The sequence below is a fragment of the Tachypleus tridentatus genome, chromosome 13, assembly GCF_004210375.1.
Source record: "Tachypleus tridentatus isolate NWPU-2018 chromosome 13, ASM421037v1, whole genome shotgun sequence".
NCBI lineage: Eukaryota > Metazoa > Arthropoda > Merostomata > Xiphosura > Limulidae > Tachypleus > Tachypleus tridentatus.
The window spans coordinates 56884094-56908795 of NC_134837.1; the positions used below are offsets into that span (position 1 = coordinate 56884094).

The 24702-nt window shown below is 34.8% G+C and overlaps 1 protein-coding gene across 4 annotated transcripts in view; it reads left to right on the forward strand.

Annotated features, from left to right (window-relative positions):
- LOC143240405 (uncharacterized) overlaps window positions 1-8086 on the forward strand; it is a 90475-nt gene extending 82389 nt beyond the window's left edge. For all 4 annotated transcript variants that reach the window (XR_013021752.1, XM_076482792.1, XM_076482794.1 and 1 more), the window contains one exon: window positions 7468-8086. Coding sequence is in view for 3 of the 4 variants with exons in the window: in XM_076482792.1 (XP_076338907.1) it covers window positions 7468-7734 (267 nt within the window). In the remaining variant the exon portion in view is untranslated. The remainder of the gene's footprint in view (window positions 1-7467) is intronic.
- Window positions 8087-24702: the final 16616 nt, after the last annotated feature.

Genomic DNA, 24702 nt, shown 5'->3' on the forward strand with positions numbered 1-24702 from the left:
AGATAGATAATTAGATAGTTAGACTAAAAAAAAATGCAACTCCAAAATATGAGTACTTAGCGATAACATTGGATTCGATACACAATAGTTATAGTACTCGCCTCGATCATTTTGTTTTTATATTTTTCTATTTGTAAAATTTTCTTTTATAGCATGCGGAAAAACGTGTTTATGTACTCGTGGTGCTTTAGTACAAAAAAATTAACCTGACTTTATGTGTTAAGTGATATTTTTATTAGTGTTTCAAGCGAACCCGGCATCATGGTATAAACACCATTATTACTCACAAACAACAACTGAAATATCTTTTATTTCTCACCTTGTCCGCCCATCAATTTATACATACACTATAGCAGTTACTTGGGTGATGAATGAAATTAAAGCATTACTGTCTCTTCTCTTAAATTAAATTTAATTAAATGTCATTTGTCTTTAAAAGTTAATTTGAATAATTAAAGTCTAATAAATACATCCCTGTGAATATTACTTACACTAAGGTTCTTTATGTTATAGTTAATTAAAAGCTGGTTACAGGCCAAGCGTATTGCTAAATGCATAACTTTTATGTATGTATTTGTGAGAAATAACATGAACACACTTATACAGAAAAAAAATTGTTTAGGAGAGACAGCATAAGGTTGTTCTGTTTTACAGAAACTGGTTTATCAGCAATATATTCTATATTTGTGTATGAAGTTTCGCATCCACACAAAAGAACACATGGTTGTGTTTTTCTTGTTTGTATCTGCTGAGCTCTGTTGGGGCAGCCGTGTTTTAATCTTCAACTTAGTATTCTAGAAGGGATCAAAGGTTGTGGAGCAAGATGACATTTTGTGGCATACTCTACCAACAATATTATAAACGTACATCCGTCTTTTCATCAAATCCAATGGCTCTCGCATGTGAACCTCAACCATCTACATCCTTTGAAGACATAAGCCTCGGGTGTAAGCGAATGGTGCTTACATCACTCGAATTTCGTGAAACTAAACGTCTGAAGCAAAATAAAAATACATTGAAGAAGGTACAGGTACAGAGAGTACCTAAGACACCTGATTGTGAGGATCCGAATTCCCAAATACAACAGTACGAGCAAAGGCACAGACAAAGACTACTTTTGTTCAGCATATGTTGTCATTATTTTATTAAGAATGGACAGCAATGTGACTGTGGAATGTTTTATCATTGAAGCTGACTGTAAGGAGTGGCAAAAATCGTACAAGCAGTAGATGGCGATTTTAGGCAAAAGTAAGACAGAATGATGAATTGCTGATTGAAGAAGCATGAGGCGAATACTCTGGCATCTCCACTAGCTGATCAGAGTTGAGTAATAAGGATAAATTATAAATCCAATTAAAACTTACACAAATAGAACTTGAGCATGCCTTCATCGAAGCCCATCAAAGCGGAAAGAGATAATAAACGTCTCGATATCGAACAAGCCCGTATTAAAACCGAAAATCAATATATTAAATTACCACAATTTAACTAAAATGAAGTTTATAAATATTTCCAATATTTTGAGAAATTTGCACAAGCCATGCAATGGCCCAAGAAAAATGGTCATTATTGTTACAGAGAATTTTGACTGATAAAGCCCAAGAAGCTTATGGTGCAGATTGCACCATTTATGATAAGGTTAAAGCAACTAACCTGAAAACATAGGAATAAGTTTCGGAAGTCTTCTCGCCAAATGTTTGATGTTATTGCAAGCAAGACATAGTCAAACTTGTATGGAATTCAGCCATGAAAAAGAGATTTATTTTAATCGATGGTGTAATTCTATGCATGTTTGCAACAGTTTCGACAAACTAAGGCAGTTATGTCTAATTGAGGAAATTAAATGCTCTACCAAAGACAATTTCTGACGTATTTGAATAAAACAAAAGTTTAAACATTACAGGATGTGGCTACTCTTTCCGTTTATTACACTTTAACTCATAAAACCACTTTTCATAAAAAGAAATTCTTGCCATCTTAGCATAAAACAGTATCTGTCCAATCCACTAAAGTTGAGGATTCTTCAAAAAATCCAGTTCCTATAATTCCAAATCTTTAGAGAGTCATGATAAAACTTTATCGAAACCAACAAGGCCTGTCTGCCATTTTTGTAAAAAAAAACACCAAAACCAGAAAAACCTGGTCATGTTATACCTGACTGTTGGAGTATGAAAATGAAAAAAAAAGAAAAGGAGGCAACACTCAGTGCTTTTATGTCCACACATGGACGTACGTTTACCAGATCACCTGATGTTGTTGACTTGGCCACTGATAAAAAAGCTGATATAGTTAGGGAGGAATTTAGACCTTTTGTGTCTGTTGGTTTTGTGTTTTTAACAAATGACATTACTAACTTCATGCCCATACGTATTTTATGTGATACTAGGGCGACGTAGAGCATTATATCGGAGACTCGTTCAAGATAAATTGCAATACGTTACATCATACATACAGTACTACTATCAATGATAACAAGATATTAGGAGCAATAATCATCAAATCTGCATGATGTCAATCGAAAGGCTGTCATTGTTTCCCAATAAACATCTACACCAGCAACGTATTTTATTAAATTAAACTGTTTTTATACATATTTATGTCCATGACAGACATAAAAATATAAACAAAATTATTAAACATTTTTTAGTTAAAGAGGGGAATAGAGATCGTAAAATTACAGAAACAGATAGCTGGTAAGGAAACAAGCTGAACGTTCGAGACAAATGATAAATAACGAAATTTAGTAATTTTTGTTGTGGTTTAGAAAAATATTTCATCATTTTTTCATGTGAAATATAACTTAAATATTATTTTCCGTTGTTCAACGAAGTTGCGATATTCTGGAGTGTTTGTGGTCTGAGGTTACTGTAATATATAAAAAAAATAACTTGAAATCGAGTTTGAAAATATTGGCCGAAAAAAAAACCAAATATATTTGCTTAGAAGGGGTTATTGAGATGACAGCCTTTCAATTCCGTGTCTTACACACTGTAAATATTCGATATCTCTGTTGTACTTTTTAAGACAGGTCTTTGATACTGCGACGTATTTTCCGCGATGCATGTGCCACTTTTCTCCAAAGTGACATGACACTCGATACTCTGACATATTTTTTCCAGATGAAAAGGTCATTAGTGACGTATCATAGTTCTCTAGAATAAGTTAAACACTGGTATGTCTTGGTGTATAATCGATCTGTATGACACACTAATCAGGGATTTAACAATCATTAACTGCAGTTGGTGAATATTGTGTAATGTAATAGTTTTTCTAAAAAAATCTTTCTTATACAATGTTAACTAATATTATAAAATTACTGTATATGTTTTATTCTTTAAAATTACTAGTTTCCAAAACTATCTAATATATAATAGTTAGCATTACACTGAAATTAGCTGGGGTATGACTTTCAGTGCAATATTTAGATTTACCCGAAGTTTAGTGGCCAGTATTACATTCTATAGTTACATAGGATATAATGGCCATTAACACTTCAGTAGCTTTGCGCAAAATTCAAAACAAGCTAAACCAAATACTCCAGTATTACTTAGCTGCTAGAGCGTAGAAAGTAAAGAAGGCAACTACACTTGGCAGAAGATGACAGACTTGGGTTTATACCATGCTGTTAAATCAGGCAAAAGTACTAGAGCGGTATCCCACAATTCTAAATTGCATATGTATATTATTCCAATATTGCATATTCAGTGCGAGATTTACTCTTGGCCTGTATGAACTTGTACAGATGTCTTCATTACTCACTTGAGTATGACCCACGTAATGTGGGTGGTATGGAAGCAAATACAAACTTAAGGGAATGGCTACTGTTACATGTAACCTTAACCCGAGGTGAAGAGTAATACAGATGCATGACAGTTTTATATTCCAGTCACGAGGACAGCGGTTAAATGAAGAATACTCTCCGATTTCGTATTTAAACATTTAAATTAATATTGGTAATTGTAATTACATTATTTTCTAACCTAGGAAAGGGTTAAATACAGACGTTTTTCAACAGCTGTATTGCTAATAATGTCTACTTGGTAACTTACTTAAACATTTGGCCCGGCATGGCTAAGTGGGTTAAGGCGTTCGACTCCTAATCCGAGAGTCGCGGGTTCGAATCCCCGTCACACCAAACATGCTCGTCCTTTCATCCGTGGGGCGTTAAATGTGGGTCGATCCCACTATGCGTTGGTAAAAGAGTAGTCTAAGAGTTGACGGTGGATGGTGATAACTAGCTGCCTTTTTCCTAGTCTTACAATGCTAAATTAGGGACGGCTTGTGCAGATAGCCCTCGTATAGCTTTGCGAGAAATTTAAACCAAATCGTGTTACAGAAACACGTCCCGCTTTTAAAATTTGTGAGTGTGCTCTGAGTGGCAGTTATCCACAAGAGTTGACGGTGGGCGCTGTTTATTTGACTTTCTTTCAATCTGTGAGTTCGAAATTAGACTCAATAATGCGCAGATAACCAATTGTTTAAAGCTCTGTGAAGATTCTGAAATAAACAATAACAAACGGAGTTCAAACTCACTCGTTGGCTATACGTCTTAACCAACTAACCTTTCGAGTTTCTTTAACTACTCTTTATCAACAAATAGTTGGAATAATCATAATATTATGACGGCCCCTCGGCTGAAAGGGCGAGCATGTTCGATGACACGGTTCGATCCCGTAATCAACAGGTTACGAAATGAGCTCTAACTATCGGGTCCTGCCATGCTTTTAGGAACGAAACATTTATCATATGAAGGTTTAAAACTGGCTGTAAACAGAAAGTTGTGGTGTTTTTTGTAGCACTAGTATAAAGCACTCAAGTGTGGACTTCTTCGAACAATCAGTTTTTAGTATTATACTATTGAAGTTTTGGAAGGTTTGTTTTGGTATTAATAATATCATATTGATGTGTATTTTTTGTTCATATGTGTTACGTGAGTCAGTGTAATTACGCTATACGATGCTGTGTAAAAATTGGGTTAAAAGTGTAAACCACGCTAAATTAGTGATGATGCTATAAATATTTGCGTGAACTATATATAATTTTTCGAAGTCATCTGTCAGGTTGTATGCAATTAAAATAACTTGTGAAGTGTTAATTGTTACATAGATTGTAAGAAAAAGAAAAAAATTAGCACGTGCGTATTGAACTGTAATCTTCTATTGATTTTTCACCGATATGTGTTAGGATGAAACTGTATTTTGAAATTCAAGGCCGACATTTATTAATACAGACATACATGTGATTACTTGATAAGCTTGAAGTTTATAGATAAATTCGTATTATTATTTTTTAACATTTTTTTTCAATTTGTTATTTTACGTCGTTTCTCTCTAATGTAAGAGACGAAGCCTTCACGATGGACTAGGAGGCTTTAGACATCATGTTGATTGACAGATTTGTCAATATTCTTATGACTTTAGGAAACCGGTACCTCCTTTTTGTGGTATTTCAGTAAATACATGCATATTATCGTGCTGTTGCTTTCTGTATATAACATTATCGGACAGTATTTGGAAGTTTATTGATTACCAAACTTAATTTTGGATATAAGAATCGGGAGTTTGGTAAAGGTTCTAGTAGCCTTTGAACGGTTAATTAGTATTCGTTCCGGAGAAATTTCTTTTCTTTTAAGCACGCGATTTATTTCCATGATTAATAGATAGTATTTTTAAAGTCTGCCGAAAAACAAAAATAGAAAATATTAATCATACACACAAGCCGTTTAATGATTTTTAACTTAACACAAGACCACAAAGACTACTTTAGTGCTCGTAACAACTGTAGTGTTCCAAATATCGTTTAAAGTCAAATAGTGATTAATTTTGACATTGAAAGATATGTTAGAGATAATTATACTACGTTCTTTCGTTTATGTGCCAGCTATGGTCTAGTAGTTAGTGTTTCTAGGTTGTGAATCCAAGAATAAATGGTCAGTTCTCTGTTGCCGCAGTGATGCGCCCCATATTCAGTGAAGGTAATTCAAGAGTTGGAAGTGGGTGTGGTTGGCTAGCTGCCTTCTTTTTACTAGCTAAAAATTATGGATGCCTAATACAACCTTTGGGTGACTATCTGAAATAAACTAAATTTAAGAGAAAGTCCATAATGTAGCAGCTGTTGTTTTGAACAGGCAAGACAAACGTTTGTAAAACCGATGGTGCTTTTTCCCCATTCTTCATTTCTACAGATTTACAGAAGATAATATATGACAAGCGTCTATATCTTTGTACACTCTTGTTTAATACATACCATGTGCATTATTTAGGTAATATTTTATGCCTACTTTAAAAATTTAATCCTGCATACCTACTTTAAAATTTAATCTTCTGGTGAAAGGTCAACTGTAGGATAATATTAAGTGTCTGTGGAAGTTGTATAAAGAGCCTAGATGGTCATAACGGTGTTAACGCGTGATAATGAGAGAGTTTGTAACTCTCATATTACCGATTTATTTTTATATCGTTCACAACCGGTAAGGTACAGATATTAAACCACACTGATGAACATATTATTGTCTTTTACAATACTCAGTATGAAGAATTGACCAACAAAGCTGGACAACATCTCTAATTTTCCGTATAAAACGCATACGATATTTCACAAATAATTAATTGGATTAATTGCAATTTTGACGGTATTTTTGTTAGCATTGTGTTTGGTGAATTCATGTTACTAAGAGCCTGTAAGTAACAATATCATGGATTCGCAAATAGTTTGGTGCTTAAGTAGTTTAATGTGTTTAGAAAGTGTTAGTTAAAGATGCGTATGTACAAGTAGTTGTATGCACCTTTAACACTCTAAACCACATTATATCAAGCTTGTATTTGTAAACAAAGAATTACATTACATTAATATAGTTAAGTAACCCTAAAGTTATCAATAGGTGCTTATTAGTTTCTTAAACATTTTTCTACACAATTTTGCAACATTGTGTTATGGGTTCACGACTTTATTAGTTGCAAGTTCTCTAACATATAAATTATCCAAAAGAATTAATGAAAAACAGCATAAATATTTAATACCGCTAATTAGTATTAGTATTTCTTGTGTATTTTACGTAGAGAGTTGCATATTTCGTCTCATTTTCATTTTGGTCTTTTTTTTTTTAACAGTGAATGTAATGTAATGTGTGATCCAATAGTGGGTGGTATAAAAAACAAATTGGAATTGAGTGCTAAAATATACGTTTGTACGTGGAAAGTGAAAAATTAGGATTTTTAAAGCTGTTTTGGAGCCTCAATAATGAAATGAGATAAAAGGATCTAATTAATAATATCTTCGATGCGTACAAATTACTTCGCTGTCAAAATTAATTCAGTAGATCATAAAAAGATGCACTAATACATTGAAGACAATAAATACATTATTCGAGAAGTTTCTCAAAACTAGTTACGCTAGAATAGTAATAAATATACTTTGGTTTGTAGTTTAATATTTTGAATAAAAATAGATTTTTGATTTCTCTAATAGGAGGACCTACTTTGGCCAGAAGGTGTCTTCAAGCGCGATCTTCTAGAGCGTCTTCTGTCTTCTCAAACAGTCTTAAAGATGGCAGCAGTAATGGTATACACGCAAGCGATTTGCTATCGTCTGCATGGGGACTGGCCAGTTGAAATAACAAGGGAAGAATTAGGTTTAAAAGATGTAGGACTTACACGAGTTTCTCAAAGTTTTAGTTTAGGATTTATGTATTTGTGGTTACTGTTTTGCGAACATGACGTGAATGACAGCTGGTGAAACACATTCTGTCGCTACTATGGAAATAATAAAGTTTCGTTTTCTATATCTCACCTAAATATAACCCGAAACTATTTCAAAGATATGTGTTAAAATAATGAAATAAGAAAGATTCCGTTTTGGTCGTATAACTTTCATCACCAACGTATTCAGCCTGTTTTAGCAGAACTGTTGGTATTAAGACTAATATCTGATTGATGTGTGGGTGTAACAAGCTATTAATTTGCTCATGTTAGATAAAGAAAATATAAAACAAGAATTATCTTTAGATAAATATTGTAGTTTCATCTTTTAACCCATCCGTGGCCATTAATTGTTTTTTTTCTGTTTCGTAATAAATTATTCCTTGATCTTTATGATATATATTTCTGAAAAAAAAAATGGTCACATTTGAATTTGAGGTGGTCTGAATCAAAACCTCAATTTTCATTTGGAATGAGTTAATCACATTTTTAACTCTGAAAAGTTCGCGTAGTTAGAACATTTACAGTATAGTAACTCCTGTGCACTCAAGTATTAAGTCTCGAAACAGAATTTTTCACAACAATATTTCTCTCTACCAGTATAACGTATAGTAAAAACAGTGCTCTAGCATCACGTCAGTAATACATATGTATGCTGTTTAATTTTTTCAAGTTTTAAGTTACACACAATATTTTTCGTAAACGGAATAAGACAAAAAAAAATCCATAAAATTATATATATCATCGAAACATCCATGAAATTCACAAATAAAATAATTATTTTGTAAGTCAAGGACCAATCACAGTGTACCACGTGCCGTGTGTAACAGTAAATACTTAATGATTTGTTTATTCCTCAAGAGAAAAATAATAAGCGTACTTAAAACAATGATTAGAGTGAAAAATTAACACAGTGAAGAATAATAGAATGCCTGGTACGTAAATAATAATACAAATAATACCAAGAATGTAACGGTAATACAGTTATAACTCACCATAATTATTATACTTCAAGCAACACGAAGTAATCTTATTGAAACCACTAAAAGATATAAAGAAAGAATAGTAATCTAGATACAACATTATGAAGCCTAACTCATAAGTGTAGGTTCTCCCAATTTCGATTGTTCTTCTTGCTACGTTTTACTATTACATCACGTTTGAAACATTTACACTAATTGCAAATAAAATAAAATAATAAAAAGACCGACAGGGGCTAAAATAAGACCAAAATCTTAAGTAATTAGTATGTTATTTCATATTTACAAATGGTTGAAACATTTAAACTAATTGTAACTAAAATAAAAATAAAAGACCAACAGAAGCAAAAATAAGACACGAAAATCTTAAGTAATTAGTATGTTATTTCAAATTTACAAATGGTTAGTGTGTTTCACAGTGGAGATGAGGTTCCGTAGTTTGCAACCGATTTCCGCCAAAAAAAAAGGAAAAAAATCGTGCTCGACACGATGTCATTCTAAGTACGTTTTAAGAGTGGCTATCAAATCCCACTATTCGGTATGGCAAGAAGAGTCTACGTGATGGCGTTTGCTGGTGTTGACTAGCTTACTCTCTCTGGTATAGTACTACAAAATTAAGGACAGCTAGCGCGGACAGTCCGTATTTTGTTTTGAGAGAAAACCTAAATAGTTTTTCTTCGGCCCGGCATGGCCAGGTGGGTTAAGACGTTCAACTCGTAATCCGAGGGTCGCAGGTTTGAATCCCCGTCTCACCAAATATGGTCGCCCTTTCAGCCTTGGAGGCGTTAGAATGTGACGGTCAATTCCACTATTCGTTGGTAAAATAGTAGCCCAAGAGATGGCGCTGGGTGGTGATGAGTATATAACTTACCTTTAGTCTTGCATTGTTAGGGACGACTAGCACAGGTAGTAACTTACCTTTAGTCTTGTACTGTTAGGGACGACTAGCACAGGTAGTAACTTACCTTTAGTCTTGTACTGTTAGGGACGACTAGCACAGGTAGTAACTTACCTTTAGTCTTGCACTGTTAGGGACGACTAGCACAGGTAGTAACTTACCTTTAGTCTTGTACTGTTAGGGACGACTAGCACAGGTAGTAACTTACCTTTAGTCTTGCACTGTTAGGGACGACTAGCACAGGTAGTAACTTACCTTTAGTCTTGTACTGTTAGGGACGACTAGCGCAGGTAGTAACTTACCTTTAGTCTTGCACTGTTAGGGACGACTAGCACAGGTAGTAACTTACCTTTAGTCTTGTACTGTTAGGGACGACTAGCACAGGTAGTAACTTACCTTTAGTCTTGCACTGTTAGGGACGACTAGCACAGGTAGTAACTTACCTTTAGTCTTGTACTGTTAGGGACGACTAGCGCAGGTAGTAACTTACCTTTAGTCTTGCACTGTTAGGGACGACTAGCGCAGGTAGTAACTTACCTTTAGTCTTGCACTGTTAGGGACGACTAGCGCAGGTAGTAACTTACCTTTAGTCTTGTACTGTTAGGGACGACTAGCGCAGGTAGTAACTTACCTTTAGTCTTGTACTGTTAGGGACGACTAGCGCAGGTAGTAACTTACCTTTAGTCTTGTACTGTTAGGGACGGCTAGCGCAGGTAGTAACTTACCTTTAGTCTTGCACTGTTAGGGACGGCTAGCGCAGGTAGTAACTTACCTTTAGTCTTGCACTGTTAGGGACGGCTAGCGCAGGTAGTAACTTACCTTTAGTCTTACACTGTTAGGGACGGCTAGCGCAGGTAGTAACTTACCTTTAGTCTTGCACTGTTAGGGACGGCTAGCGCAGGTAGTAACTTACCTTTAGTCTTACACTGTTAGGGACGGCTAGCGCAGGTAGTAACTTACCTTTAGTCTTGCACTGTTAGGGACGGCTAGCGCAGGTAGTAACTTACCTTTAGTCTTGCACTGTTAGGGACGGCTAGCGCAGGTAGTAACTTACCTTTAGTCTTGCACTGTTAGGGACGGCTAGCGCAGGTAGTAACTTACCTTTAGTCTTGCACTGTTAGGGACGGCTAGCGCAGGTAGTAACTTACCTTTAGTCTTGCACTGTTAGGGACGGCTAGCGCAGGTAGTAACTTACCTTTAGTCTTGCACTGTTAGGGACGGCTAGCGCAGGTAGTAACTTACCTTTAGTCTTGCACTGTTAGGGACGGCTAGCGCAAGTAGTAACTTACCTTTAGTCTTGCACTGTTAGGGACGGCTAGCGCAGGTAGTAACTTACCTTTAGTCTTGCACTGTTAGGGACGGCTAGCGCAGGTAGTAACTTACCTTTAGTCTTGCACTGTTAGGGACGGCTAGCGCAGGTAGTAACTTACCTTTAGTCTTGCACTGTTAGGGACGGCTAGCGCAGGTAGTCCCCATGTAGATTGCACTGTTAGGGACAGCTAGCGCAGGTAGTCCCCATGTAGATTGCACTGTTAGGGACAGCTAGCGCAGGTAGTCCCCATGTAGATTGCACTGTTAGGGACGGCTAGCGCAGGTAGTCCCCATGTAGATTGCACTGTTAGGGACAGCTAGCGCAGGTAGTCCCCATGTAGATTGCACTGTTAGGGACAGCTAGCGCAGGTAGTCCCCATGTAGATTGCACTGTTAGGGACGGCTAGCGCAGGTAGTCCCATGTAGATTGCACTGTTAGGGACAGCTAGCGCAGGTAGTCCTCATGTAGATTGCACTGTTAGGGACAGCTAGCGCAGGTAGTCCCCATGTAGATTGCACTGTTAGGGACAGCTAGCGCAGGTAGTCCTCATGTAGATTGCACTGTTAGGGACAGCCAGCGCAGGTAGTCCTCATGTAGATTGCACTGTTAGGGACGGCTAGCGCAGGTAGTCCCCATGTAGATTGCACTGTTAGGGACGGCTAGCGCAGGTAGTCCTCATGTAGATTGCACTGTTAGGGACAGCTAGCGCAGGTAGTCCTCATGTAGATTGCACTGTTAGGGACAGCTAGCGCAGGTAGTCCTCATGTAGATTGCACTGTTAGGGACGGCTAGCGCAGGTAGTCCCCATGTAGATTGCACTGTTAGGGACGGCTAGCGCAGGTAGTCCCCATGTAGATTGCACTGTTAGGGACGGCTAGCGCAGGTAGTCCCCATGTAGATTGCACTGTTAGGGACGGCTAGCGCAGGTAGTCCCCATGTAGATTGCACTGTTAGGGACGGCTAGCGCAGGTAGTCCCCATGTAGATTGCACTGTTAGGGACGGCTAGCGCAGGTAGTCCCCATGTAGATTGCACTGTTAGGGACGGCTAGCGCAGGTAGTCCCCATGTAGATTGCACTGTTAGGGACGGCTAGCGCAGGTAGTCCCCATGTAGATTGCACTGTTAGGGACGGCTAGCGCAGGTAGTCCTCATGTAGATTGCACTGTTAGGGACGGCTAGCGCAGGTAGTCCTCATGTAGATATGCGCGAAATTCCAAAATCTAATGAACAATCTTCCATTTATTCTTGTCTCGGAGAAAAAATTTCAAAGGGAAAATAGAAGATTGAGAAGATTACAACATTCACGAACAATAATTATTGTTTTCAATGTATATGTGCCACTGAAGTGATTCAGCAATCATTATAGAATTTGGTATAATTTAATTTCAGTCGTTTCGTGGCTAACTATGAGATAACTTGATGTCAATACGTCTGGGTATTTCCTGCATTTACTCTGTCGAGAAACAGAAAATAATTTCGGAAACATTTGATGAAAGATAAGCCTATTGTTAATTATATTTGTCATGAGACATTATGTTAGGCGTATTATATTTTAACACTACATTCTTAATCTAGTCCAGTTAGGGATTTTCAGTAATAAAAGAGTTTATAGTAATACTATTCTTACTACATCACATTCCCCATTCCCGATGATGCATTTTGCCCAATTCGGAGCTCTTCGGACTGATGGCCAAAATTTTAAGGCCAATGAACATAAAGAAAAAATATGCATTTTGCGTTGTTAGACTCAACCACTTATTTGAGTAGAGTTTTGAAAGATGAAAATAAGAAAAGGGAAAATGTGAACGCTAGGAATTAGTGGACAATACACTACAATATACAAGTGGTTAAACGGGTTACTTTCCAGGTCGCTGTCGGCTCCCTTTCGGGGAAATAAACCCAATACCTTACAGTAAGGCAATTATTTTTAAATAATAATTAAAAGTAATGATGTAAAGGAACAGTGCAATAACAGGAACAGTTATTTTTGTCCTTCTGTGGGTTAGAGTTAAATTTATGAATTTACGATAGTAAAATCGTGGTTTGATTCTCCGCGGTGGACACATAAGGTTGTCCAATGTGGCTTTGCTCTAAAATAAACAAACAAATGATGTTAGCGTTTTTTAAATGAATTTTTAAGCATATAACTAGTGTCTTCCATGACATAAATTATTCGGCTAGAAAATATATATTTCAGTTTGATATGTAATTTTATTTGGCTAAACTTCTTCTGCAAGACTTTATGAAGCACGCATGGTTAATATTTGTTATAAATTAAGTACGTATAGTTGAGACTAAAACTTATTATGGGTTTGAGCATGTAGTTCGGTCGAATACTTGTTATGAGTGTGAGTATTAGCAAATTCAAGTATTGTCATCAGCTGGAATCTGTAGTTAAGCCTAATACTTATTATTAGCTAGAGTTCGTAGTCAAGCATATTTACATATTATTGATAGAAACAGTTTCTTGAGAGAAAGTTTTTTACATTGAAAGATTACTTCTTTTTACCTGTCGGTTACACCGATATTAATATTTTGTGTTTTTTTTTTTCATTAGGGACAAAAGTACACAATGGGTTATCTTTGCTCTGTCCACCGTGGATATTAAAACCAGATTTTTGGTATTATAAGCCTTTAGATGTACTGCTGAGCCACAGGGGTAATGATGACTACAGAAAAGTTATGTAAGCTTCAGTCATCACTACAATGTTGTAGTAAAAACTTTTGTTACACAAGGATTGTCGTCCACAAATGAGTGAACATTTCTTATTTAGGCAAAATAATGTTATGAAACTTTGCATTAAACTCGAATACTTTTCGACAACAATCCTCATATCCATTTCTTGATACATATATTACACATAATGTGTATGAAAGTTGTTACTTAGATCTATTTGTTGGTTGATTTCAGCCATCTTTCAGAAGGCGTTTCAACCAATGGTGCTACTAATGAGCTAGGCTGAACCCATGCCGGTTAAAACTACATGTAATGATATTTATTTGTATGCAGTACTTAAAAGTCAATGTTATGGATGAATATACTTAAGTTAGTGAAGCATGTTGAATATAACATCATAATACACATAATACAGTCCTCTTAGTCAGTTAGTTACAGATTTACTTTAAATCATAGTTGTTGGAAATAACAATCACATTGTATCTTCTTGCCTGCTTCAAAGAGGCCTTTCAGTATCAGCTAGGTTGAAACTCACCTACCAAAAGTAAATGTGAAATTCTACTTATATGCAATATAACAAACTATCTTTTAAAGGCTGAAACATCATGTTAAACTGTATAGTTTTTTTCACAATCCTCTTAGTCAGTACATTATAAAAAACTAAATTCAGTGGTGTAAAACATCGAAAGTAGCTAAGCAAAGAAGCTCTTTAGACCTATATATGTTGTTCAAATCAGGTTTGATTACAAACGTTTTGTATTACATTCCTCCTTAATATTTCGTTACGGATATCAAATGAGAAGTATCTAAAAAAATACCATTTTAGTTGTATGCTTTGTCTGCCATAAGTTATTTCCAATGAGGCTTTTCGCTCATTATCATAAGTCACCAAGTAAGTGGCATATGTAAACAGTCCATGAAGCCTTTTGCTCAATACCAGAATTTACCAAGTTGGCAGTATAGTTTGTTTCCTAAAAGGCATTTCGTGCAATATCAGAACTCATCGGGTAAGCAGACATTTTTCTCAATACCAGCTCGTGAGGTAAAGTTACTACCTAGGAGGTCTTTTATTGAACATCAGTCGTTCTGAACGATTCTCACAGTTATACGTTAAAAGGACTGAACTGGCGAAGTATGAAAAGTTTTTAGGTGTACTAAATGCGATATAACACTTCGCTAGGCGTATTACACTATGTAGCAGTGTTAAACAATTATTCTTTCAACCGTATACCATGGTGCCATTAATTATAAATATACTACAAACGAAGGTCGTCAGGTGGCATCTTCATCAGTAACATCATGCATGTAATTTCCTAGGCTCTCAGTAAACAATAACATGTTTTACAGAGAAACTACTATTACCAGAGCATAATCTGTAGTTACAGAGAATGATTACATTTTGCAGGCACATTATTAAAGCTCTGAATTTTGAAAAGCACAAACCTATATAAATATAATAATAGTACTGTGTGTTGTAGGTGGATGTCACTACTTCGCAGGATATGGATGAATTTTCAACAAAATTTGTATGGAGATTCATTATTTCCATGCTGGTGTACATGGAGATTTTAATTTTTGTGGGTTTTATGAACGTTTTTGTGTTTCTCACCACTACTTCGCCCTCTGTAGATGGATCTTAACCAAATCTGGTATGAAGGTACATTAGGTCTGTGGAAGGGTACATACAAATTTCCAGTTTTGTTTTTAGCATGGGCGTTTTTGTATTTTGCAGTTTTATGTGCATTTTTGTGTTTCTTACAATTACGTATAAGGGAAGCAATTTTTCATTAATCACGAAGTTCTGTAACTTCCGTCCAGGAAACGGGTACTTCAGCTAATAATAATAACTTTTGTCTGAAATTCCTTTGTTGTCAAAGTATTCGTATGAATATTCGTTCACTTGTATTCTCAAAACTGTTTCAAAAGGACTTTGAACACATATTTTTCATTCCATTAATTATAATGTGACGGTAAATCCCTCTATTCGTTGGCAAAAGAGTAGCCCAAGAGTTGGCGGTGGGTGGTGATGACTAGCTGCCTTCCCTCTAGTCTTACACTGCTAAATTAGGGACGGCTAGCGCAGATAGCCCTCGAGTAGCTTTGCGCGAAATTCAAAACAAACAAACAAATTCATTCCATTAGAATAAACCGATACGTTTAATTCTTAATATTTGAAGTTCACAAAATGTTCATACTTCACTTGATTTTTACTACACAGCGAATAGCAGGCAAGTTTCGTTCCATTCGGTTTTCTTGTAAATGATGGTATATACATTACCTACGCACGTGCGCACTCACACACATTAGCTTATGCTAGATTATAACTGAGTTCTAAATCTTATACGACATTATAGTGGCTCGTATAATATTACAGATATTTCTGTTGTTTGTAATTTCAAGCTAGCGTTTTTGCTAATACTTACGTGGTAAGTTCCGGATTGACTTCATCTTCTGGTAAGAAAGGCAGATATATGCGTGCTAGAGATTTCTACTCTAGACGTATTGTTTTGATAAAAACATAACCAAAGAATACTGTCACCTCCTTTACAACTCTTATTTCTAGACATGAAGGAACGTGGCTCTGAATAATAAAGATTTCACACAGTTTGTGGCAGCCAGCATGTGCATCAAGCAACGTGTAGATCACTTTCGTGTATTATACCGGTTTGGAAATTCACTTTGAAAGATTTAGTTTACAGATCGAAAAGTGGAATCTACTTTTAGTTCATCTAGATTCAGTTTCCTCACGTTCCATGCCAACAACAATACGTGGAAGCTATATTTTTTTCGCTCTCTTATTTAATTACTTTCTAGTTGTTAAAAAAGGGGAAAAAATGCTTTCAAGTTAATGTGACAGCAAGTGGGTTAGGTGTGAACAGAGAGGCTGCAGATTAGAAAGTCCGAGGTTTGACCTCACGATATGTCGATAAATATGATTCGTACTATCAGCTACGATCGTATTATAAAATCAGTAATCCTGCTATTCGGTTAAGAGTAGCTATGCAGTCGATAAATGCTGCAGACTGGTTAACTTCCACCTGTTGAGTAGTTCTAAATTATGAATACAAATGCCTAAATGTTGGAGCCTTTAGTACGGCTGTGTAACTCATATGTTGCATGAAGTGCCATTTAGGTTGAAATTACCACATATCATGGCAGCCAGTAGTGCGCTTGTAGCCCACGACACACACAAAGAAAACATTTTGTACGTTCATAAAATAATTTTTAAAACATATACAATTATACTGGAGTTCCTATGGTACGATTCAGTTGGCCTTTGAAATAAGATCAGAGTTTATCCTGTTTAGTCCATGGGAGCAAAACTATGTCAAGTGACCACGAATGAGTAATGTGTGTGTGTTAGAACAAAGCCACATTTACTTTAAAATAGCGGGGGATGAAAAATAATTCGTTTTTCGTAGCGCGAATTTGAAATAAGCTAGTTTTTAATTTAAAATAAAAGTTTCATTAACGCTTTTAAAAAATGAAATAAAGGCCTATATTTGAAGACTTCGTTCAGTGAAGCCTGGAACTAAAATCTTGAGATGTCTTTCGGAAACAGAGGATTATGTTCCTACAGTGCACGTGTAAGATAGAATAAAACTCATAGACGTTCACTTGTAACCGATGCACCCCTTTTTTAAAGTAAAAAGTAATAAACCCTTACTCGTGAAAACAAACATTTAGTTGTTACTTTCTTTTTTTGCTTGATTTTATAATTGTTCGCAAACATATACTTTTGGACTGGTTTTACAAGTCATTTTCAGACTAGCTATTTTGGGTTGGTAGGTGGAAAATAATGCCAAAATGACCACAGAAGAGTACAAAAATGTCTAACCTCTTTTATAGAATTTTTTTTTACAAACTCCTAGTATATATTCATCAGTTTAACTTGACAATGTAGATTTTAAAACCCATGAAGATATCGTGACTACATAAATGATATTTAGATGGTTATTTTGCTTAAAACATTTCGCTTAAAAAATGAAAGTTCTAAAACTAACGGGAGTTTTAACGGTAGCAAGAGAAATGCTTTATAACTTTCAATGTAAAAGAATTTCTTGAAAATATGCTGTATTTCAAAACTTCTCCATGTGTTTTAGCTATATAGTAAAAACTTACTATAGGATTAACGTTGAAAGCTGTTAAGGTGTCTCAAAAATTGACTTACGATTAATTGTTACGGACATGAATTGATTAATTACAGTGTTGTAACTAACAAGAATATTACTAAAACATATATACAACTACATGCAAATGTTCAAGAAGAAATACTTAATTTTTAGACATACCAAAACATACCTATTTGGTTTCATTATTTGTAACTAAATACAAAGCTACACAGTGGGCTATTTGTGATCTGCCCATCACGGGTATCGAAACTTGGTTTCTGGCGTTGCGAGTTTGCAGACGTACCACTGTGTCACTGGTGGGCTGTATTGTTTGAAACATATTGTTCTAAATGTAGAATACCGCTTACTGGCAGGTACATCCCGTGAGTTTGTGTGGTTGAAAGGTGAGACGAAACCTAATCTCAATTTTTGTGGTGCACTTCTTTAAAAGAATAAAGATAAACACTAGAAGTTTCAGAGGAATGTCTGATGGATCCACCAGTGTTATCGCTTAGCCTAGCAAGAAACGTTAGAGCTAAATAGTTCAAGGTTTACATTCAACATTTCCATACAATGTGGAAAAGATTTTGTATTAGTTATTGTAAAAATAATAAAAAATCTGTCTCTGCGAAATATAGATAACAGTAGTAAAATTATATTATACTCAAAATGCACTGAAGCCAACAGGATTAAGTACCTTTGTAAAGATAAATTTGATCTGTTTTTCACTGGTTTTATTTTCATTTTGTTCTATAAAAATTATTTATTGGTTACATTTTACACAAATTATCTATGATAGAACTGTACTCAGGGCGGTTGGTATGGCTATTAACACTTTTACCAAAATAAAGCAGAGAACAACGTTTTGACCTTCTTAGATGACCTACGAAAGTCGAAACGTCGTTCTTTGCTTTGTTAGTAAAAGTATTAATATCCATACCAGCCAGCCATCCTGAGATACTTTTTTACTTCAAGTGAGTTTCTCATCATCACGCATGTTAGAACTGGTTTGTATAAGTTCATATTTGCCCATAATTACGCTCGTAGTATTCATTACAGTTGTAAGAAAAAAGCAGTGCTGGTTTTTGCGGTAATTGTTTGCGAAACATGAATTAAATTAGTGATGTAAGTGTAATCAAATTTCATAATAGTGATAAAAACGGTTGTATTTAGATTTTGTATTTGTTTTGAGCCTTAAGCTTGTTTCTGTCAAAGGCTCAAAACTGTGTATCAACCATTCTACATTAAAACTGAATAATAATTAGAAATTCCAAAGTATCCTTTTTATTAGAATTCTTGTAGTTTCGAATAACTTATTGGAAGTGAGTATGATATTGATAGGCTACTTACTGTTAGGCTGCATTAATATTCTAGAGAACAAGGTAGAGAATACAATATTTAGTTATTCAGGTGCTAAAGTTATGTTGATGATTTGATTTATTTCTGTTTTCACATATGTTTTGACCAGGAGATCACTGGTTAACTCCCTTGAAACATTTGCGCATGCACGTAGGTGTTTCATTATTATATCATTTGGAACTGTTTTAATTTTCCTTTCCTGTGTCAAACATTTATGGGGCATCTCAAGAATTAAAATGTTCGTCAAGGTGTAACAGGATGCTTTCAGTATTTTATTTAATATTAGTTAGTCATCTCTTCATAGTTCAAAAAGTCCGTAAATTTAAAACATTCAGTGAATACGAGAAAGATACATGCTGTTATTGAATGATGGTTGAGTAATAAAATTTCACTATTCTGTGAGGACAAACCTTGCGTCCTCTCTAGTAGAATAATATACCTCTTGTATATTCGAAATTATTCTAATAGAAGTGTAATGTTCTCGTTTTCTTTATCGAGGTATAACTTACTCATATTATTTTATTACTATCTGATGCCTTTGAAATAAATCAGCGGTAAACTTCCTAAAAAAATAATGATAAATAAATAAAAGATGTAAAGTGAACCAACTACTTTAGATCATAACGTAAATGCAATATGATTGTCAAATGGGCTGTTGACTGTTGAAATTTTATCATTTCTTGAGTTATTTCAATAAGACACAATGCATTAGTTATTTTTTTTTTAAGCAAAAGAGACTTACTACATATATTGTTGGCAAAAATGTTTGGCTTTCGATGCAGTGAGTGTATCCAGCCTTAACAAGGTAAGTAACCGTAGGGATGCATTGCTCTGGATGCCATCGTTCGTTGTTATTTTTTCGGGAACAAGAAAAAACAGTTGTTACAGAGTAAACGCTTTTTGATCATAATTTCTCTGAGAAGTTTCTCTCGACATGGTACAATAAAGTATTGCATGTATCCAATACCGACATGAATATATTCGCATATAAACCGAACAACAACCATATACTCATACACGTTCATCTCTTTATGTGTTTTTTTCATTAAATATTCTATCTGTGAAATGTTTATGCTAATCAGTCGACAGAGAAAATTCAGTTTTAAGAGTGATACTCATATTTGAATTCAGTTAGAGCAGCCTAAGAGTTAGCGGTTGGTGATACTGACTAGATGCTTTTCTTCTAGTCAATCAGTTTAAAATCAGCTAAAACAGACAGATTTTGCGTAATTTTATGCAAATCCAAAACAAAACAACCTCGAAAATTAACTATGCCATTATTATGGCTTAAAACTAATTGCTAATTGCTAGAAAACTGTCTTCCGCAATTCTTCTGTTCTCTCTTCATATTTCAGGTGTACTAGGAAGTATTGAAGTGCTCCTTTCTATTCTTACCTTGTTTTCTTTCTACTTTTCTGAAAATCTAGAGTGTGAGTGGTGAATCCATCAACACCAAAACTTTTGTGAGTTAAATGTAAATTCAGTTGAATTGATGGACATGTTACACTTTTCTTTTTTCGTCCAACTATTCTCGAAGTTGACTATCAGCTAGAAGAAACGAGAACAAAAGATAGAAGAAAAAGATTCATTGATCAGAGGGACTTTAATCTGACTTTGAAAGGAGATAACTCCGCGAGAGGAGCTTCTATCAGATGAAAGATAAGAAGGGATTCTTCTTAATGTCGTTTAAAATGAAACCTTAAAAGTTTACGAAATCTTTTTTTTTCTCGGTATGAAAAAAAGAGATGTTAAAAGTGACGAACAAGGAAATTTATGAAATCGTTTGAATGTCTATTGTGCGAATAGATTTAAGTTGTTAATAGTTTTAATCACTTCGTGTAAATAATTAAATCAAATATGTGATATCTGTGACCATTCCCACATTTATTCTCACAGAAAAGAAATATATATATATTTTTAAATCCTATGTATGTACTTACAAAAGGATTTTCTAACATTATGTAAATACGAAAGGTGGAAAAAACGTCATGAGTTGTAAGTGCATAATCCCTAGTTCGGAATGTATTTTTTTTAACTATTGTTAATGCACTGTTTCTTGATTTCATCGTTACTTAGAAAGTCTGATTGTTGAAATTATTGAAATAATCCCTTTACTAGTAAGTTTTACAACTAATGAATCTCTTCCATTAAAGTAGTTTCAAAAGAATGGAAAGTTTTTATGTTATTACGCTTAAAAGTAACCATTTGTTAACCTCACATTAATATCTTGATGATAACAAGCTTTTAAACAAAGTATTTCACGATGGACTTTTTATTCAGCAAGAAACCGGTGTATCGCAAAAATGCAATTTTTGTGTATGTGTATCTTGTATTTTTAAAATGTTTTTTACTTAATTTCTTTAAAAAATTACTCTCGGACAGCGTCGTTAAAAATAAACCAAACCAATATTTTTGACTTAAATATTGATTTTCTACGTAACTGAATTATTCATTAATTGATTGATTTTTAGTTTATGAGGTGCATTTTACATCACTGTTGTCATAGCAACTAAGTGTTTAAATTTTCACCCTACTGATAATTTGATCTCGTTAATTTAATTACTTTATTAGTTAGTTCCCGAGATTTAATGACAGTTAAGTTATAATTTATAACTGAATGACGTTTTAGAACATTTATTACTGGAAGCAAAAGTTAACCAGCTGTGTGATACGAAGGGTGGTTTTGTTTTTCACATAACTTGGCTCTTCACCTTGAGATCAAACGTCGGGACTTCATGATTAAAGTATAATGATTAATTGCTTGATTTTAAGAACTGGAAATCAACATTAACTTTAATATTAACTAAAGTCTCTGTGAACTTATGAATTTCTTTAAAAATTCGTGCCAGTAATAATTCGTCTTAATATATTGTACTTTGTCTACCTGTATATCTATTAACCTATCTGTCTTATTATCACTTTAGGACTAAGTTTTTACTTTCTACTAATTTTAGTATATTTCGAAAATGCTATTTCCTTGTTGCTCTCAGTAATTACTTACAAAACATATTTAGAACGTAAAAATAAAAATATATCTGCATTTTAAGATTCACAAGTTAAACTTATTTTTCGTACAGTTATAGTAGTAGTGTGGTACCTTAAGAAGGAAATTTATTATTCCTAGACCAGTTACATAGTCTGTTAAATAACAGGGGAGCTGACAAGATATCTCTTATAGAGTAATACTATAAATATCCGAATTCGTGGGAATGCTGGGGTTCGAAGAGAAAGACAACGTGGACAGTTGGCTGATCGGCCATCATCTGCCTCCCAAATGACGTAACTGGGATTAAACTTGATCATGTAAAGCTAGGGCAATCACTGATTGTAAAACCAATTACTGAAATGGCATTGTGTCCCTTGATTTTAATATAATGAGTGGAACTGTCAAATATAGGAAGCTGTTCTGAGCTACAATGTCTGTGCAAACCAACATTTTGGCAAGTCATCTAATTTATAGAAAAAGTCAGATGAAGAAGTATTAAGTGATGTCACTCATAGAAACAATTCTGAGAATCAGAATACGAAATTAACTTTCAGTTAAAATGATAAAAATGCAATCCTAAGTCTTGTAAACCAAAACTACTTATCTGTACGAATAATATGAACAAAGAGCTGACTTTTGTAGGGTCTCGGCGAACCTTTTTATGTAGTTTACAGAATACTTAAAGCAAAAGTACTCCGAATTACACACAGATGAAAACGAAGATTATATCTATTATTTTTATTTAGTTCTTTATGGACATGTTCATATTGAGGTATTTCGAGTATTTGTTGTGGTTATTTCATTTGATAAGCAGATTAAGCGAACGGAGTCACCAATGAGAGGTGGTCTTGGTCCGTTTGGTAAAAGAACTAGTTTGTTGCGGTTGATAAACTTTAATGTAATCATTGGAAGACTCGGTGAATGCTGATGAAACACGAAGGTGAGCCATGAAAACGAACGAACACCAGTTCATATACAAACGAATTCAGCATGTTTATACAGAAAGCAAATGTGAACAACTCGCACATTCATCAAAGCAAAAACCACTTCAAATAAATCGGATGTGAATATTGTCTATGTTTCAACAAAATACTTACTAGAAAATAATAATTTTCAATCTTAATATTTTTGAAACTCAAAATACATTGTGATATATTTGGAAATGATAAACCTTAAAACAATCTATTAAAATATACCAGTTTTGATGTTAGACTACGTAGTAAAGGCATTTTGAAAGAGAAAATAAAATCATTATTGACATTTTGTAAGGTGTTTTACGTATCACAATTTATCTCACATGAGCTTCCGATGTATTATGTTACGTATTACGATTTCAAATACCCGGATATTTTAAGTTAAAAATCAGTTGAATGTCGATATATATCAAATTCATGGTATTTGCCAACGAGATTGGCACCTGCAATTTTCTTTCTTAACACAAATGTATTTTAATATACAAACAACAATACAATTTATAATAACAATTATTACAAAGTTAGAAAACAGGCTGGTCTTTCGCAATACACATTTAACAATACAAGTTACTTGCATTTCTAAATATATATTAAACTGAAACAAACATAGATGCTAAAATAAATATATGATATTAAATCCGTTACAAAGGTAAGATACATTTCTTCCAACTTCTGATAATCTTCATCATACCAGCTCTTCTGTGTGACGCTAGTGTGATATTACGAATTCATTTACGTAACGTTATTCTAATATTGTCAAATGTCGTTTTACACATTCATGACAGAACAAAGAATCTAGAAATCACAACGTGCTAAGCCAAACCTTAAAACGATTATCCGGAGTTTTCCATAGTACTTGTTACACGACAAACAGTGTGACACATGGCATTATCATATTGTTAAAGCATAGAATAGCGGAAGGTTATTAACAGGAGCAAATAGCCCAGAGAGCTTTGTGTCATGAAAACCAAATAGTAAATCAATCAGTCAAATGTAATTCACTTAGAACCCATTTATGAAAATAAAAACCTGTTTCTTTTCAGCATACCACTTACTGTGTTTGTCTGGAAAGATACCCATCCAGGCCCGGCATGGCCACGTGGGTTAAGGCATTCGACTCGTAATCTGAGGGTCTCGGGTTCGAATCCCCGTCGCAACAAACATGCTCACCCTTTCAGCCGTGGGAGCGTTATAATGTGACGTTCAATCTCACTATTCGTTGGTAAAATAGTAGCTCAAGAATTGGCGGCGGGTGGTGATGACTAGCTGCCTTCCCTCTAGTCTTGCACTGCTAAATTAGGGACGGCTAGCACAGATAGCCCTCGAGTAGCTTTGTGCGAAATTAAAACAAACAAACAAACAAACAAACAGACTCCCATCCAAAACAACAAAAATAATCAAAGAGGAATAATTATTTTCTGCACAGTATGAGCCAAGCCAGTCTTATGTTTTGTTTTTGTCGACGTATATTAAATATACGGAAACAAAATTGATGATTAATGTGCATATGTATAACACCGTGAATGTTAAAGTAATGTAAAACTACATTGCTGAGAGTGATTGACGCTATTATAACTGCTCCTCCTTCCCGTCATGCTACATGTCGTTCTACATAATAATTATTACAAGCTTAATTGTCAACACACGTTCGTTGTTATGTCAAGCTTCTCTGTGTGATCATGTCGTATAACATTCCACGTATGAATA